General features: G+C 65.7%; 1 protein-coding gene, 4 non-coding genes and 2 pseudogenes across 5 annotated transcripts in view; 6 read left to right on the top strand and 1 right to left on the bottom strand.

The window, feature by feature from the left end:
• LOC123460592 (basic proline-rich protein-like) overlaps window positions 1-13082 on the bottom strand; it is a 47146-nt gene that overhangs the window by 13424 nt on the left and 20640 nt on the right. Inside the window, exons 6-9 of the mRNA XM_045148657.1 lie at window positions 11010-11205; window positions 9752-9884; window positions 2920-3083; window positions 931-1091 (exon numbers count right to left, since the gene is read on the bottom strand). Of these exons, the coding sequence (XP_045004592.1) occupies window positions 931-1091; window positions 2920-3083; window positions 9752-9884; window positions 11010-11205 (654 nt within the window). The remainder of the gene's footprint in view (window positions 1-930; window positions 1092-2919; window positions 3084-9751; window positions 9885-11009; window positions 11206-13082) is intronic.
• LOC123460983 lies at window positions 1120-1239 on the top strand (annotated as a pseudogene).
• On the top strand, window positions 3114-3234 carry LOC123460980. Its single transcript, XR_006637325.1, has one exon. It is a non-coding gene; the product is annotated as a 5S ribosomal RNA (ribosomal RNA).
• Window positions 5153-5273, top strand: LOC123460978. The gene has a single exon (XR_006637323.1). It is a non-coding gene; the product is annotated as a 5S ribosomal RNA (ribosomal RNA).
• LOC123460976 lies at window positions 7153-7270 on the top strand. The gene has a single exon (XR_006637321.1). It is a non-coding gene; the product is annotated as a 5S ribosomal RNA (ribosomal RNA).
• On the top strand, window positions 9185-9305 carry LOC123460979. The gene has a single exon (XR_006637324.1). It is a non-coding gene; the product is annotated as a 5S ribosomal RNA (ribosomal RNA).
• LOC123460987 lies at window positions 11235-11354 on the top strand (annotated as a pseudogene).

Below are 13082 nucleotides of genomic sequence, written 5' to 3'. Positions count from 1 at the left end.
GAGGAGAGGGAGAGGGAGGTGGGGCGGGGACACGGACGTGACGGGACTGACAGCAGACAGACAGACAGACAGACTGTGTCGGTAAGAGAGGGGCCGGGGAGCCTGGGAATAAGCCAGGCAGTACCCTGAACAACAGCTGGGAGACATTTGTGGAGATGCTGCCACAGCAGCTGGCATCCTGGGAGTCCACGGGCCCCAAAGCAAGGCCCTGGCCAGACTTCCAAGAGCAGCCCAGGCAGCCCGGTATGGCGCCAGGCCAGGAACCGAGCGCTGCCTGGGGGCATGTCCTTCCACGCTAGACGCCCCGCGTGGGACTTTGAATGACATGTGCCCCGTGGACTGACTGTGTGTCCTGAAGGCCTGGTCCCCAGCTGGCGGCAACTGGGGGAGGCGGAGCCTTGCTGCAGGAGATGTGTGGCTGGCGCCCTGGCGGGCTTTGGGAATCTCACAGGCCGGCCGCCCCCTTGCCAGAGCTGAGCTCATTCCCACTCTCATCTGTCTGGCTGTTTTCCTGGCCGCTGCCCTGGCAAGAAGGGACGCCCAGCCTCCGCTCTGCCGACCCTTTGCCTTTCCCTGCCTGCCTGCCTGCCTGCCTGCCCCATCAGCGATGAACCTCCCCCCGGAGACCGTTAGTCACCCAGGATCAAGCCTTTCCCCTTTCCTGCCATCTGCTGCTTCGGGCCGGGTGTTGGTCCCGGCACCGAGCAGGAGAGAGAGCGAGGAGTGAGACAGACAGACAGAAGGGCAGGGCGAGTGAGCGGCAGGCCGACCGACCGAGAGGCAGAGAGAGAGAGAGAAAGGGAGAAAGAGACCAGAAAGCTACTACGTCAGGGGGCCAATCACAGTCAAGACACGGGTTTTGTGGGCGGGGCTTGAGGCTGGGGAGAGACTGGAGGCCAGGGCTCTGGGCGGGTGGCCGATGGCGGGGGCCTGTGGCCATCGGGGATCCCTGGGGTCGGTGTGAGGGTGATGTCGGGGCGTCTGGGCGTCTCCCGTGACTCCTGGGAGCGGGCTGGCGGGCGGCAGGCGAGGCAGGGGCCGCCGAGGCGCGCTGCATGCGCCCCGCCTGGCGTCAGGGGGCCGTGCAGGCTCTTGAGGCGCCAGAGTGCGGGTGTGAGCGTCTACGGGCCATACCACCCCTGAACGCGCCCGATCTCGTCTGATCTCGGAAGCTAAGCAGGGTCGGCCTGGTTAGTACTTGGATGGGAGACCGCCTGGGAATACCGGGTGCTGTAGGGCTTTTTGCCTACTTCCGCAGGCTTTTTGCCTACTGCATGCACGCGCACACCAGCACCCACCCTCCCTCCTCGCCCAAGGGACAAGGACCAAGATGCAAGGGGGCCAAGGCCTCCAGGCCGCCCCTCGCTCGGTGGGTAGGTCCGCCGGCCGGGGCGGTGCTCGCTCGGTGGAACGGGTGGGTGGCTGCGTGCGTCCGTGGGCCGTGTCCCCTTGCTCCGCGGTCCTCCGAGCCAGCCGCTGAAGGTGTCCGCCCCTTTGCTGTCCGCTCCGGGCTCGGCTCACACGGCTCCCTGGCCTCCTCCTCCTCCTCCTCCTCCTCCTCTCCTCTCGTCTACCTCTTCAGTGCTTCAGCCGTCACAAACTCTCAGAAGGGGGCCAACAGCTCTCTGTAAATGCACTCAAACCTCGCACATTGCAGGTCCATAACCCTCTTATCCCCCCGACCACAGTGCACGTCGGGGCCTTGCCCACACACTCGAGGCCTTGGCCAGACTCGAGGAGCCCCAGGCCTCCCGTTCACAGACAGGTGCCCCTCCCAATGGCACTGGGGAGAAAACAGGCACACCGCGGGAGCAGACCCAGTCCGGTCCGCCCCTCTAGGACCCGGAGACCTAGGCCGGGTGACAAACCCGTGGCGCTACCAGACTTCACTGAGAGAGAACGAGGGAGAGACAGGGAGGGTAGGACGGAGGGAAGTGAGAGGGAGAGCCACAGAGAGAGAGAGGGCGAAAGGGGGGGGGGAGAACGAGAGGGAGAGGGAGAGGGAGAGGGAGGGTGGGGCGGGTGACACGGACGGACGGACGGACAGGCAGACAGACAGACAGACAGACTGTGTCGGTAAGAGAGGGCCGGGAGCCTGGGAATAAGCCAGGCAGTACCCTGAACAACAGCTGGGAGACATTTGTGGAGATGCTTGCCACAGCAGCTGGCATCCTGGGATCCACGGGCCCCAAAGCAAGGCCCTGGCCACTTCCAAGAGCAGCCCAGGCAGCCCGGTATGGCGCCAGGCCAGGAACCGAGCGCTGCCTGGGGCATGTCCTTCCACGCTAGACGCCCCGCGTGGGACTTTGAATGACATGTGCCCCGTGGACTGACTGGTGTGTCCTGAAGGCCTGGTCCCCAGCTGGCGGCAACTGGGGGAGGCGGAGCCTTGCTGCAGGAGATGTGTGGCTGGCGCCCTGGCGGGCTTTGGGAATCTCACAGGCCGGCCGCCCCCTTGCCAGAGCTGAGCTCATTCCCTCTCTCTCTCTCTGCTGTTTTTCTGGCCGCTGCCCTGGCAAGAAGGGACGCCCAGCCTCCGCTCTGCCACCCTTTGCCTTTCCCTGCCTGCCTGCCTGCCTGCCTGCCCCATCAGCGATGAACCTCCCCCCGGAGACCGTTAGTCACCCAGGATCAAGCCTTTCCCTTTCCTGCCATCTGCTGCTTCGGGCCGGGTGTTGGGGTCCCGGCACCGAGCAGGAGAGAGAGCGAGAGTGAGACAGACAGACAGAAGGGCAGGGCGAGTGAGCGGCAGGCCGACCGACCGAGAGGCAGAGAGAGAGAGAGAAAGGGAGAAAGAGACCAGAAAGCTACTACGTCAGGGGCCAATCACAGGTCAAGACACGGGGTTTTGTGGGCGGGGCTTTGAGGCTGGGGAGAGACTGGAGGCCAGGGCTCTGGGCGGGTGGCCGGTGGCGGGGCCTGTGGCCATCGGGGATCCCTGGGGTCGGTGTGAGGGGTGATGTCGGGGCGTCTGGGCGTCTCCCGTGACTCCTGGGAGCGGGCTGGGCGGGGCGGCAGGCGAGGCAGGGGCCGGGCCGAGGCGCGCTGGCATGCGCCCCGCCTGGCGTCAGGGGCCGTGCAGGCTCGTGAGGCGCCAGAGTGCGGGTGTGAGCGTCTACGGCCATACCACCCTGAACGCGCCCGATTCTCGTCTGATCTCGGAAGCTAAGCAGGGTCGGGCCTGGTTAGTACTTGGGATGGGAGACCGCCTGGGAATACCGGGTGCTGTAGGCTTTTTGCCTACTTCCGCAGGCTTTTTGCCTACTGCATGCACGCGCACCCAGCACCCACCCTCCCTCCCTCGCCCAAGGGACAAGGACCAAGATGCAAGGGGGCCGAAGGCCTCCAGGCCGCCCCTCGCTCGGTGGGTAGGTCCGCCGGCCGGGGCGGTGCTCGCTTCGGTGGACGGGTGGGGTGGCTGCGTGCGTCCGTTGGGCCGTGTCCCTTGCTCCGCGGTCCTCCGAGCCAGCCGCTGAAGGTGTCCGCCCTTTGCTGTCCGGCTCCGGGCTCGGCTCACACGGCTCCCTGGCTCCTCCTCCTCCTCCTCCTCCTCCTCCTCCTCCTCCTCCTCCTCCTCCTCCTCCTCCTCTCTCTTCGTCTACCTCTTCAGTGCTTCAGCCGGCACAAACTCTCAGAAGGGGGCCAACAGCTCTCTGGAAATGCACTCAACCTCGCACATTGCAGGTCCATAACCCTCTTATCCCCCGACCACAGTGCACGTCGGGGCCTTGCCCAACACACTCGAGGCCTTGGCCAGACTCGGCGGGAGCCCCAGGCCTCCCGTTCACAGGACAGGTGCCCCTCCAATGGCACTGGGGAGAAAACAGGCACACCGCGGGAGCAGACCCAGTCCGGTCCGCCCCTCTAGGACCCGGAGACCTAGGCCGGTTGACAAAACCCGTGGCGCTACCAGACTTCACTGAGAGAGAACGAGGGGAGAGACAGGGAGGGTAGGACGGAGGGAAGTGAGAGGGAGAGCCACAGAGAGAGAGAGGGCGAAAGGGGGGGGGGAGAACGAGAGGGAGAGGGAGAGGGAGAGGGAGTGGTGGGGCGGGGACACGGACGGACGGACGGACAGGCAGACAGACAGACAGACAGACTGTGTCGGTAAGAGAGGGCCGGGGAGCCTGGGAATAAGCCAGTGCAGTACCCTGAACAACAGCTGGGAGACATTTGTGGAGATGCTTGCCACAAGCAGCTGGCATCCTGGGTATCCACGGGCCCCAAAGCAAGGCCCTGGCCACTTCCAAGAGCAGCCCAGGCAGCCCGGTATGGCGCCAGGCCAGGGAACCGAGCGCTGCCTGGGGCATGTCCTTCCACGCTAGACGCCCCGCGTGGGACTTTGAATGACATGTGCCCCGTGGACTGACTGGTGTGTCCTGAAGGCCTGGTCCCAGCTGGCGGCAACTGGGGAGGGCGGAGCCTTGCTGCAGGAGATGTGTGGCTGGCGCCCTGGCGGGCTTTGGGAATCTCACAGGCCGGCCGCCCCCTTGCCAATGCTGAGCTCATTCCCTCTCTCTCTGTCTGGCTGTTTTCTGGCCGCTGCCCTGGCAAGGAAGGGGGACGCCCAGCCTCCGCTCTGGCCACCTTTGCCTTTCCCTGCCTGCCTGCCTGCCTGCCTGCCCCATCAGCGATGAACCTCCCCCCGGAGACCGTTAGTCACCCAGGATCAAGCCTTTCCCTTTCCTGCCATCTGCTGCTTCGGGCCGGGTGTTGGGTCCCGCACCGAGCAGGAGAGAGAGCGAGAGTGGAGACAGACAGACAGAAGGGCAGGGGCGAGTGAGCGGCAGGCCGACCGACCGAGAGGCAGAGAGAGAGAGAGAAAGGGAGAAAGAGACCAGAAAGCTACTACGTCAGGGGGCCAATCACAGTCAAGACACTGGTTTTGTGGGCGGGGCTTGAGGCTGGGGAGAGACTGGAGGCCAGGGCTCTGGGCGGGTGGCCGGTGGCGGGGCCTGTGGGCCATCGGGGATCCCTTGGGGTCGGTGTGAGGGTGATGTCGGGCAGGGGCGTCTGGGCGTCTCCCGTGACTCCTGGGAGCGGGCTGGCGGGCGGCAGGCGAGGCAGGGGGCCGGCCGAGGCGCGCTGCATGCGCCCCGCCTGGCGTCAGGGGCCGTGCAGGCTCTTGAGGCGCCAGAGTGCGGGTGTGAGCGTCTACGGGCCATACCACCCTGAACGCGCCCGATCTCGTCTGATCTCGGAAGCTAAGCAGGGTCGGGCCTGGTTAGTACTTGGATGGGGAGACCGCCTGGGAATACCGGGTGCTGTAGGCTTTTTGCCTACTTCCGCAGGCTTTTTGCCTACTGGCATGCACGCGCACCCAGCACCCACCCTCCCTCCTCGCCCAAGGGACAAGGACCAAGATGCAAGGGGGCCAAGGCCTCCAGGCCGCCCCTCGCTCGGTGGGTAGGTCCGCCGGCCGGGGGCGGTGCTCGCTCGGTGGACGGGTGGGTGGCTGCGTGCGTCCGTGGGCCGTGTCCCTTGCTCCGCGGTCCTCCGAGCCAGCCGCTGAAGGTGTCCGCCCTTTGCTGTCCGGCTCCGGGCTCGGCTTCACACGGCTCCCTGGCCTCCGGTCCTCCTCCTCCTCCTCCTCCTCCTCTTCGTCTACCTCTTCAGTGCTTCAGCCGGCACAAACTCTCAGAAGGGGGCCAACAGCTCTCTGGAAATGCACTCAACCTCGCACATTGCAGGTCCATAACCCTCTTATTATCCCCCGACCACAGTGCACGTCGGGGCCTTGCCCAACACACTCGAGGCCTTGGCCAGACTCGGAGGAAGCCCCAGGCCTCCCGTTCACAGGACAGGTGCCCCTCCAATGGCACTGGGGAGAAAACAGGCACACCGCGGGAGCAGACCCAGTCCGGTCCGCCCCTCTAGGACCCGGAGACCTAGGCCGGGTGACAAACCCCGTGGCGCTACCCAGACTTCACTGAGAAGAACGAGGGGAGAGACAGGGAGGGTAGGACGGAGGGAAGTGAGAGGGAGAGCCACAGAGAGAGAGAGGGGCGAAAGGGGGGGGGGAGAACGAGAGGGAGAGGGAGAGGGAGAGGGAGGGTGGGGCGGGGACACGGACGGACGGACCGGACAGGCAGACAGACAGACAGGACAGACCTGTGTCGGTAAGAGAGGGCCGGGGAGCCTGGGAATAAGCCAGGCAGTACCCTGAACAACAGCTGGGAGACATTTGTGGAGATGCTTGCCACAGCAGCTGGCATCCTGGGATCCACGGCCCCAAAAGCAAGGCCCTGGCCACTTCCAAGAGCAGCCCAGGCAGCCCGGTATGGCGCCAGGCCAGAACCGAGCGCTGCCTGGGGCATGTCCTTCCACGCTAGACGCCCCCGCGTGGGACTTTGAAATGACATGTGCCCCGTGGACTGACTGGTGGTGTCCTGAAGGCCTGGTCCCCAGCTGGCGGCAACTGGGGAGGCGGAGCCTTGCTGCAGGAGATGTGTGGCTGGCGCCCTGGCGGGCTTTGGGAATCTCACAGGCCGGCCGCCCCCCTTGCCAGAGCTGAGCTCATTCCCTCTCTCTCTGTCTGGCTGTTTTCTGGCCGCTGCCCTGGCAAGAAGGGACGCCCAGCCTCCGCTCTGCCACCCTTTGCCTTTCCCTGCCTGCCTGCCTGCCTGCCTGCCCCATCAGCGATGAACCTCCCCCCGGAGACCGTTAGTCACCCAGGATCAAGCCTTTCCCTTTCCTGCCATCTGCTGCTTCGGGCCGGGTGTTGGGTCCCGGCACCGAGCAGGAGAGAGAGCGAGAGTGAGACAGACAGACAGAAGGGCAGGGCGAGTGAGCGGCAGGCCGACCGACCGAGAGGCAGAGAGAGAGAGAGAAAGGGGAGAAAGAGACCAGAAAGCTACTACGTCAGGGGCCAATCACAGTCAAGACACGGGTTTTGTGGCGGGGGCTTGAGGCTGGGGAGAGACTGGAGGCCAGGGCTCTGGGCGGGGTGGCCGGTGGCGGGGCCTGTGGCCATCGGGGATCCCTGGGGTCGGTGTGAGGGGTGATGTCGGGGCGTCTGGCGTCTCCCGTGACTCCTGGGAGCGGGCTGGCGGGCGGCAGGCGAGGCAGGGGCCGGCCGAGGCGCGCTGCATGCGCCCCGCCTGGCGTCAGGGGCCGTGCAGGCTCTTGAGGCGCCAGAGTGCGGGTGTGAGCGTCTACGGCCATACCACCCTGAACGCGCCCGATCTCGTCTGATCTCGGAAGCTAAGCAGGGTCGGGCCTGGTTAGTACTTGGATGGGAGACCGCCTGGAATACCGGGTGCTGTAGGCTTTTTGCTACTTTCCGCAGGCTTTTTGCCTACTGCATGCACGCGCACCCAGCACCCACCCTCCCTCCTCGCCCAAGGGACAAGGACCAAGATGCAAGGGGGCCAAGGCCTCCAGGCCGCCCCTCGCTCGGTGGGTAGGTCCGCCGGCCGGGGCGGTGCTCGCTGCGGTGGACGGGTGGGTGGCTGCGTGCGTCCGTGGGGCCGTGTCCCTTGCTCCGCGGTCCCTCCTCCGAGCCAGCCGCTGAAGGTGTCCGCCCTTTGCTGTCCGGCTCCGGGGCTCGGCTCACACGGCTCCCTGGCCTCCTCCTCCTCCTCCTCTCTCCCCTCCACCTCCTCCTCCTCCTCCTCCTCCTCTTCGTCTACCTCTTCAGTGCTTCAGCCGGCACAAACTCTCAGAAGGGGGGCCAACAGCTCTCTGGAAATGCACTCAACCTCGCACATTGCAGGTCCATAACCCTCTTATCCCCCCGACCACAGTGCACGTCGGGGCCATTGCCCAACACACTCGAGGCCTTGGCCCAGACTCGGAGGAGCCCCAGGCCTCCCGTTCACAGGACAGGTGCCCCTCCAATGGCACTGGGGAGAAAACAGGCACACCGCGGGAGCAGACCCAGGCCGGTCCGCCCCTCTTGGACCCGGAGACCTAGGCCCGGGTGACAAACCCGTGGCGCTACCATACTTCACTGAGAGAGAACGAGGGGAGAGACAGGGAGGGTAGGACGGAGGGAAGTGAGAGGGAGAGCCACAGAGAGAGAGAGGGCGAAAGGGGGGGGGGAGAACGAGAGGGAGAGGGAGAGGGAGAGGGAGGGTGGGGGGGGGGGACACGGACGGACGGACGGACAGGCAGACAGACAGACAGACAGACTGTGTCGGTAAGGAGAGGGCCGGGGAGCCTGGGAATAAGCCAGGCAGGTACCCTGAACAACAGCTGGGAGACATTTTGTGGAGATGCTTGCCACAGCAGCTGGCATCCTGGGATCCACGGGCCCCAAAGCAAGGCCCCTGGCCACTTCCAAGAGCAGCCCAGGCAGCCCGGTATGGCGCCAGGCCAGGAACCGAGCGCTGCCTGGTGGCATGTCCTTCCACGCTAGACGCCCCGCGTGGGACTTTGAATGACATGTGCCCCGTGGACTGACTGGTGTGTCCTGAAGGCCTGGTCCCCAGCTGGCGGCAACTGGGGAGGCGGAGCCTTGCTGCAGGGAGATGTTGTGGCTGGCGCCCTGGCGGGCTTTGGGAATCTCACAGGGCCGGGCCGCCCCCTTGCCAGAGCTGAGCTCATTCCCCTCTCATCTCTGTCTGGCTGTTTTCTGGCCGCTGCCCTGGCAAGAAGGGACGCCCAGCTCCCGCTCTGCCACCCTTTGCCTTTCCCTGCCTGCCCTGCCTGCCTGCCTGCCCCATCAGCGATGAACCTCCCCCCGGAGACCGTTAGTCACCCAGGATCAAGCCTTTCCCCTTTCCTGCCATCTGCTGCTTCGGGCCGGGTGTTGGGTCCCGGCACCGAGCAGGAGAGAGAGCGAGAGTGAGACAGACAGACAGAAGGGGCAGGGCGAGTGAGCGGCAGGCCGACCGACCCGAGAGGCAGAGAGAGAGAGAGAAAGGGAGAAAGAGACCAGAAAGCTACTACGTCAGGGGCCAATCACAGTCAAGACACGGGTTTTTGTGGGCGGGGCTTGAGGCTGGGGAGAGACTGGAGGCCAGGGCTCTGGGCGGGTGGCCGGGTGGCGGGGCCTGTGGCCATCGGGGATCCCTGGGGTCGGTGTGAGGGTGATGTCGGGGCGTCTGGGCGTCTCCGTGACTCCTGGGAGCGGGCTGGCGGGCGGCAGGCGAGGCAGGGGCCGGCCGAGGCGCGCTGCATGCGCCCCGCCTGGCGTCAGGGGCCGTGCAGGCTCTTGAGGCGCCAGAGTGCGGGTGTGAGCGTCTACGGCCATACCACCCTGAACGCGCCCGATTCTCGTCTGATCTCGGAAGCTAAGCAGGGTCGGGCCTGGTTAGTACTTGGGATGGGAGACCGCCTGGGAATACCGGGTGCTGTAGGCTTTTTGCCTACTTCCGCAGGCTATTTGCCTACTGCATGCACGCGCACCCCAGCACCCACCCTCCCTCCTCGCCCAAGGGACAAGGACCAAGATGCAAGGGGGGCCAAGGGCCTCCAGGCCGCCCCTCGCTCGGTGGGTAGGTCCGCCGGGGCCGGGGCGGGTGCTCGCTCGGTGGACGGGTGGGTGGCTGCGTGCGTCCGTTGGGGGCCGTTGTCCCTTGCTCCGCGGTCCCTCCGAGCCAGCCGCTGAAGGTGTCCGCCCTTTGCTGTCCGGCTCCGGGCTTCGGCTCAACACGGCTCCCTGGCCTCCTCCTCCCTCCTCCTCCTCTCCTCCTCCTCCCCTTCTCCTCCTCCCTCCTCCTCTTCGTCTACCTCTTCAGTGCTTCAGCCGGCACAAACTCTCAGAAGTGGGGCCAACAGCTCTCTGGAAATGCACTCAACCTCGCACATTGCAGTCCATAACCCTCTATCCCCCGACCACAGTGCACGTCGGGGCCTTGCCCAATCACACTCGAGGCCTTGGCCAGACTCGGAGGGAGCCCCAGGCCTCCGTTCACAGGACAGGTGCCCCTCCAATGGCACTGGGGAGAAAACAGGCACACCGCGGGAGCAGACCCAGTCCGGGTCCGCCCCTCTAGGACCCGGAGACCTAGCCGGGTGACAAACCCGTGGCGCTACCAGACTTCACTGAGAGAGAACGATGGGAGAGACAGGGAGGGGTAGGACGGAGGGAAGTGAGAGGGAGAGCCACAGAGAGAGAGAGGGCGAAAGGGGGGGGGGGAGAGACGAGAGGGAGAGGGATAGGGGAGAGGGGAGGGTGGGCGGGGACACGGACGGACGGACGGACAGGCAGACAGACAGACAGACAACTGTGTCGGTAAGGAGAGGGCCGGGGAGCCTGGGAATAAGCCAGGCAGTACCCTGAACAACAGCCGGGGAGACATTTGTGGAGATGCTTGCCACAGCAGCTGGCATCCTGGGATCCACGGGCCCCAAAGCAAGGCCCTGGCCACTTCCAAGAGCAGCCCAGGCAGCCCGGTATGGCGCCAGGCCAGGAACCGAGCGCTGCCTTGGGGCATGTCCTTCCACGCTAGACGCCCCGCGTGGGACTTTGAATGACATGTGCCCCGTGGACTGACTGGTGTGTCCTGAAGGCCTGGTCCCCAGCGGCGGCAACTGGGGAGGCGGAGCCTTGCTTGCAGGAGATGTGTTGGCTGGGCTGCCCTGGCGGGCTTTGGGAATCTCACAGGCCGGCCGCCCCCTTGCCAGAGCTGAGCTCATTCCCTCTCTCTCTGTCCTGGCTGTTTTCTGGCCTGCTGCCCTGGCAAGAAGGGACGCCCAGCCTCCGCTCTGCCACCCTTTGCCTTCCCCTGCCTGCCTGCCTGCCCTGCCTGCCCCATCAGCGATGAACCTCCCCCCGAGACCGTTAGTCACCCAGGATCAAGCCTTTCCCCTTTCCTGCCATCTGCTGCTTCGGGCCGGGTGTTTTGGGTCCCGGCACCGAGCAGGAGAGAGAGCGAGAGTGAGACAGACAGACAGAAGGGCAGGGCGAGTGAGCGGCAGGCCCGACCGACCGAGAGGCAGAGAGAGAGAGAGAAAGGGAGAAAGAGACCAGAAAGCTACTACGTCAGGAGGGGCCAATCACAGTCAAGACACGGGTTTTGTGGGCGGGGGGCTTGAGGCTGGGAGAGACTGGAGGCCAGGGCTCTGGGCGGGGGTGGCCGGTGGCGGGGGCCTTGTGGCCATCGGGGATCCCTGGGGGTCGGTGTGAGGGTGATGTCGGGGCGTCTGGGCGTCTCCCGTGACTCCTTGGAGCGGGCTGGCGGGCGGCAGGGCGAGGGCAGGGGGCCGGCCGAGGGCGCGCTGCATGCGCCCCGCCTGGCGTCAGGGGCCGTGCAGGCTCTTTGAGGCGCCAGAGTGCGGGTGTGAGCGTCTACGGCCATACCACCCCTGAACGCGCGCCGATCTCGTCTGATCTCGGAAGCTAAGCAGGGTCGGCCTGGTTAGTACTTGGATGGGAGACCGCCTTGGAATACCGGGTGCTGTAGCTTTTTTGCCTACTTCCGCAGGCTTTTTGCCTACTGCATGCACGGCGCACCCAGCACCCACCCTCCCTCCTCGCCCAAGGGACAAGGACCAAGGATGCAAGTGGGGGCCAAGGCCTCCAGGGCCGCCCCTCGCTCGGTGGGGTAGGTCCGCCGGCCGGGGCGGTGCTCGCTCGTGGGACGGGTGGGGTGGCTGCGTGCGTCCGTGGGGCCGTGTCCCTTGCTCCGCGGTCCTCCGAGCCAGCCGCTGAAGGTGTCCGCCCTTTGCTGTCCGGGCTCCGGGCTCGCTCACACGGCTCCCTGGCCTCCTCCTCCTCCTCCTCCTCCTCCTCCTCCTCCTCCTCCTCCTCCTCTTCGTCTACCTCTTCAGTGCTTCAGCCGGCACAAACTCTCAGAAGGGGGCCAACAGCTCTCTGGAAATGCACTCAACCTCGCACATTGCAGGTCCATAACCCTCTTATCCCCCGACCACAGTGCACGTCGGGGCCTTGCCCAACACACTCGAGGCCTTGGCCAGACTCGGAGGAGCCCCAGGCCTCCCGTTCACAGGACAGGTGCCCCTCCAATGGCACTGGGGAGAAAACAGGCACACCGCGGGAGCAGACCCAGTCCGGTCCGCCCCTCTAGGACCCGGAGACCTAGGCCGGGTGACAAACCCGTGGCGCTACCAGACTTCACTGAGAGAGAACGAGGGGAGAGACAGGGAGGAGGACGGAGGGAAGTGAGAGGGATAGCCACAGAGAGAGAGAGGGCGAAATGGGTGGGGGGAGGAACGAGAGGGAGAGGGAGAGGGAGAGGGAGGGGTGGAGGCGGGGACACGGACCGGTAGAGCTGACGACAGGCAGACAGACAGACAGACAGACTGTGTCGGTAAGAGAGGGGGCCGGGGAGCCTGGGAATAAGCCAGGCAGTACCCTGAACAACAGCTGTGAGACATTTGTGGAGATGCTTGCCACAGCACTGCATCCTGGGATCCACTGGGCCCCAAAGCAAGGCCTGGCCACTTCCCAAGAGCAGCCCAGGCAGCCCGGTATGGCGCCAGGCCAGGAACCGAGCGCTGCCTGGGGCATGTCCTTCCACGCTAGACGCCCCGCGTGGGACTATGAATGACAATGTGCCCCGTGGACTGACTGTTGTGTCCTGAATGCCTGGTCCCCAGCTGGGCGCAACTGGGGAGGCGGAGCCTTGCTGCAGGAGATGTGTGGCTGGCGCCCTGGGCGGGCTTTGGGAATCTCACAGGCCGGCCGCCCCCTTGCCAGAGCTGAGCTCATTCCCTCTCTCTCTGTCTGGGCTGTTTTTCCTGGCCGCTGCCCTGGCAAGAAGGAACGCCCAGCCTCCGCTCTGCCACCCCTTTGGCCTTTCCCTGCCTGCCTGCCTGCCTGCCTGCCCCATCAGCGATGAAGCCTCCCCCCGGAGACCGTTAGTCACCCAGGATCAAGCCTTTCCCTTCCTGCCATCTGCTGCTTCGGGCCGGGTGTTGGGTCCCGGCACCGAGCAGGAGAGAGAGCGAGAGTGAGACAGGACAGACAGAAGGGCAGGGCGAGTGAGCGGCAGGCCGACCGACCCGAGAGGCAGAGAGAGAGAGAGAAAGGGAGAAAGAGACCAAAAGCTACTACGTCAGGGGCCAAGCACAGTCAAGACACGGGTTTTTGTGGGCGGGGCTTGAGCTGGGGGGGGGGGGAGAGGGGGGACTGGAGGCCAGGGGCTCTGGGCGGGTGGCCGGTGGCGGGGCCT

This window comes from Jaculus jaculus, chromosome 5 (genome assembly GCF_020740685.1).
Source record: "Jaculus jaculus isolate mJacJac1 chromosome 5, mJacJac1.mat.Y.cur, whole genome shotgun sequence".
Classification (NCBI taxonomy): Eukaryota; Metazoa; Chordata; class Mammalia; order Rodentia; family Dipodidae; genus Jaculus; species Jaculus jaculus.
Note: the sequence above shows the minus strand (reverse complement) of the source record. Positions and strands in the feature narration are given on the sequence as shown.